Raw genomic sequence first — 2,665 nt, 5'->3', positions numbered from 1 at the left:
GTCAAGACGATTAAGGTCAATCAAGTTAATTCAAATCTTACTCGCAAATTTGTGAATATTTCGATCAATAATCAACCAATTAAACTGCAACTTGATACGGGATCAGATATTACCATTATATTAGAAAAGATTTGGTTTTTGTTGGGAAAGCCTAAAGGTTGTTCAACGTCTCATGTCACACGTGACGCGTCGGGAAATCAGATCAATTTCAATGAAGAAATTAATTGTGAAGTAACCTTGAACGGAGTTATCAAACAACTATGTTTCGTAACAGCAAATTCGGATCTCAACATCATGGGTCTCGATTGGATCGCAGCTTTCGATTTATGGCAATGCAGTCTCAATAGCTTCTGTTCTAAAATCCATTCTCAAGCAGATTCGACGCACTTTGATATATCCTTCATTAAAGAAAATTTTAAAGAGGTCTTTTCCTCTCAATTAGGTCGCTGCACGAAAACTAAAGTCAAACTGAATTTAAAAAAATAACTCAAAACCTATTTTCAGACCTAAGAGACCGGTTGCTTACGCAATTTTACCTTTAGTCGACGCAGAGCTTACAAGACTGGAACAAAATGGAATCATTTCACTAATCAAGTATTCAGACTGGGCAACTCCAATAGTTGTAGTAAGAAAAAAAAATGGAAAGATTAGGATCTGTCCGGATTTCTCAACTGGACTTAACGAATCATTGGAACCTAATCGTCATCCATTCCCACTTCCACTACCAGATGAAATATTTTCGCAACTGTCAAACTGTAAGTATTTTAGCCAGTTAGATTTGTCAGACGCATTTTTTCAAATTGAAATAGATGAACAATCAAGGCATCTTCTAACAATCAATACTCACAGAGGTTTATACGTTTATAATCGTTTACCTTTCGGAGTCACCATAGCTCCAGGTGAATTTCAATCAATCATGGATTCAATGATATCTGGACTAGAAAACGTTTTTGCTTATATTGATGATATTGTTGTGGGTGGAGCTACAGTTCAAGAGCATAATCAAAACTTAACTTATTTATTAGAGCGAATAAAGGATTATGGTCTACATCTGCAAATAGAGAAATGTTGTTTCTTTACTACACAGATCAATTATCTGGGTTATGTCATCGATGGACAAGGATTACATCCAGATCCTACAAAAGTCGAAGCAATTAAAAACATGCCTGAACCACATAATTTAACCACATTACGTTCGTTTTTAGGAGCAATCAATTATTATGCACGTTTCATTTCAAATATGCACATTCTTAGACGTCCTTTGGATAATCTTTTAAAAAAGGATTCTAAATGGAACTGGTCTCCAAAATGTCAAGAATCTTTTAATCAATTTAAGAGAATTCTTTCTTCAAAGCTCTTATTAACTCACTACAATCCTCAGAATGAGATTATTGTAGCAGCAGATGCTTCAAATGAAGGATTAGGAGCATGCATTCTTCATAGATTTCCAGATCATTCGATCAAGGCAATCAGTCACGCCTCAAGGAGTCTCACAGAAGCAGAACGTAAATACAGTCAAATTGAAAAAGAGGCATTAGCAATCATTTTCGCAGTCACGAAATTTCATAGAATGATTTTCGGAAGACAATTCATCCTTCAAACGGATCACAAACCATTACTTCAAATATTTGGTAACAAAAAAGGAATTCCGTCGCATACAGCCAACCGTCTTCAACGATGGGCACTTCAATTATTATCTTACGATTTTAAAATCGAATACATCAAGACGACAGAATTTGGACATGCGGATGTTTTATCAAGACTAATCAGTCATCAACAACGTCCTGAAGAGGATTTTGTAATCGCTTCTGTCAAAATGGAAACAGATTTATTCTCAGTCCTCAATGAATCACTTCAGTCCTTTCCAATCACATTTCAACAAATCAAGGAAGCAACTAAAGAAGATGACATCTTACAAAAAGTTATCAACTTTACTTTGAATTCATGGCCTCAGAATGTAGATGATTCGGATTTACAACCATTTTTCCGCCGTCGAAACTCACTAACCGTGATTCAAGAATGTCTTCTTTTCAACGACAGAGTTGTAATTCCTCAACAATTCCATCAACAAATTCTCAAACAATTGCATAAGGGTCATCCTGGAATGGAGCGAATGAAAATCATAGCACGTTCGTACGTATATTGGCCAAGGATAGATCAGCAAATAGAAGAATTTGTCAGAAATTGCAGAAATTGCACACTCGCCGCGAAATCACCTATCAAGGTACCATTATCAAGCTGGTCTCTTCCTGAAAAACCATGGCAAAGAGTTCACATAGATTTCGCAGGACCGTTAAATGGAGAATAGTATCCTGTTTTGGTCGATGCCTTTTCAAAATGTCCTGAAATAGTTCCAACGCAAACAATCACAGCTCAGCGAACTATTGATATTCTTCAAGAAATTTTTGCAAGATTTGGTGTCCCTGAAAGTCTAGTTTCAGATAATGGAACTCAGTTCACTTCAGAAAAGTTTCAAAACTTTTGTCTTTTACAGGGAATCAATCATCTGCATACTCCACCGTTTCATCCAAGTTCTAATGGACAAGCAGAACGTTTCGTAGATACATTCAAACGGGCACTTTCAAAATGCGAGACAGAGGGGAAAGAAGTCAAGAAACATCTCTGCACTTTCTTGCAGTATTACAGGTCAACTCCAAATCCTAAT

At 36.3% G+C, this 2,665-nt stretch overlaps 1 protein-coding gene across 1 annotated transcript; it reads left to right on the top strand.

The window, feature by feature from the left end:
- The first annotated feature begins 916 nt into the window (after positions 1 to 916).
- Positions 917 to 2,308, top strand: LOC108783388 (uncharacterized protein K02A2.6-like). Its single transcript, XM_018551943.1, has one exon. It carries the CDS (start codon positions 917 to 919, stop codon positions 2,306 to 2,308), a length of 1,392 nt encoding a protein of 463 aa, XP_018407445.1.
- The last annotated feature ends 357 nt before the right edge of the window (positions 2,309 to 2,665 follow it).

This window comes from Cyphomyrmex costatus, unplaced genomic scaffold, assembly GCF_001594065.2.
Source record: "Cyphomyrmex costatus isolate MS0001 unplaced genomic scaffold, Ccosl1.0 scaffold1498, whole genome shotgun sequence".
Classification (NCBI taxonomy): domain Eukaryota; kingdom Metazoa; phylum Arthropoda; class Insecta; order Hymenoptera; family Formicidae; genus Cyphomyrmex; species Cyphomyrmex costatus.
This window is presented reverse-complemented; position numbering and strand designations above follow the sequence as displayed.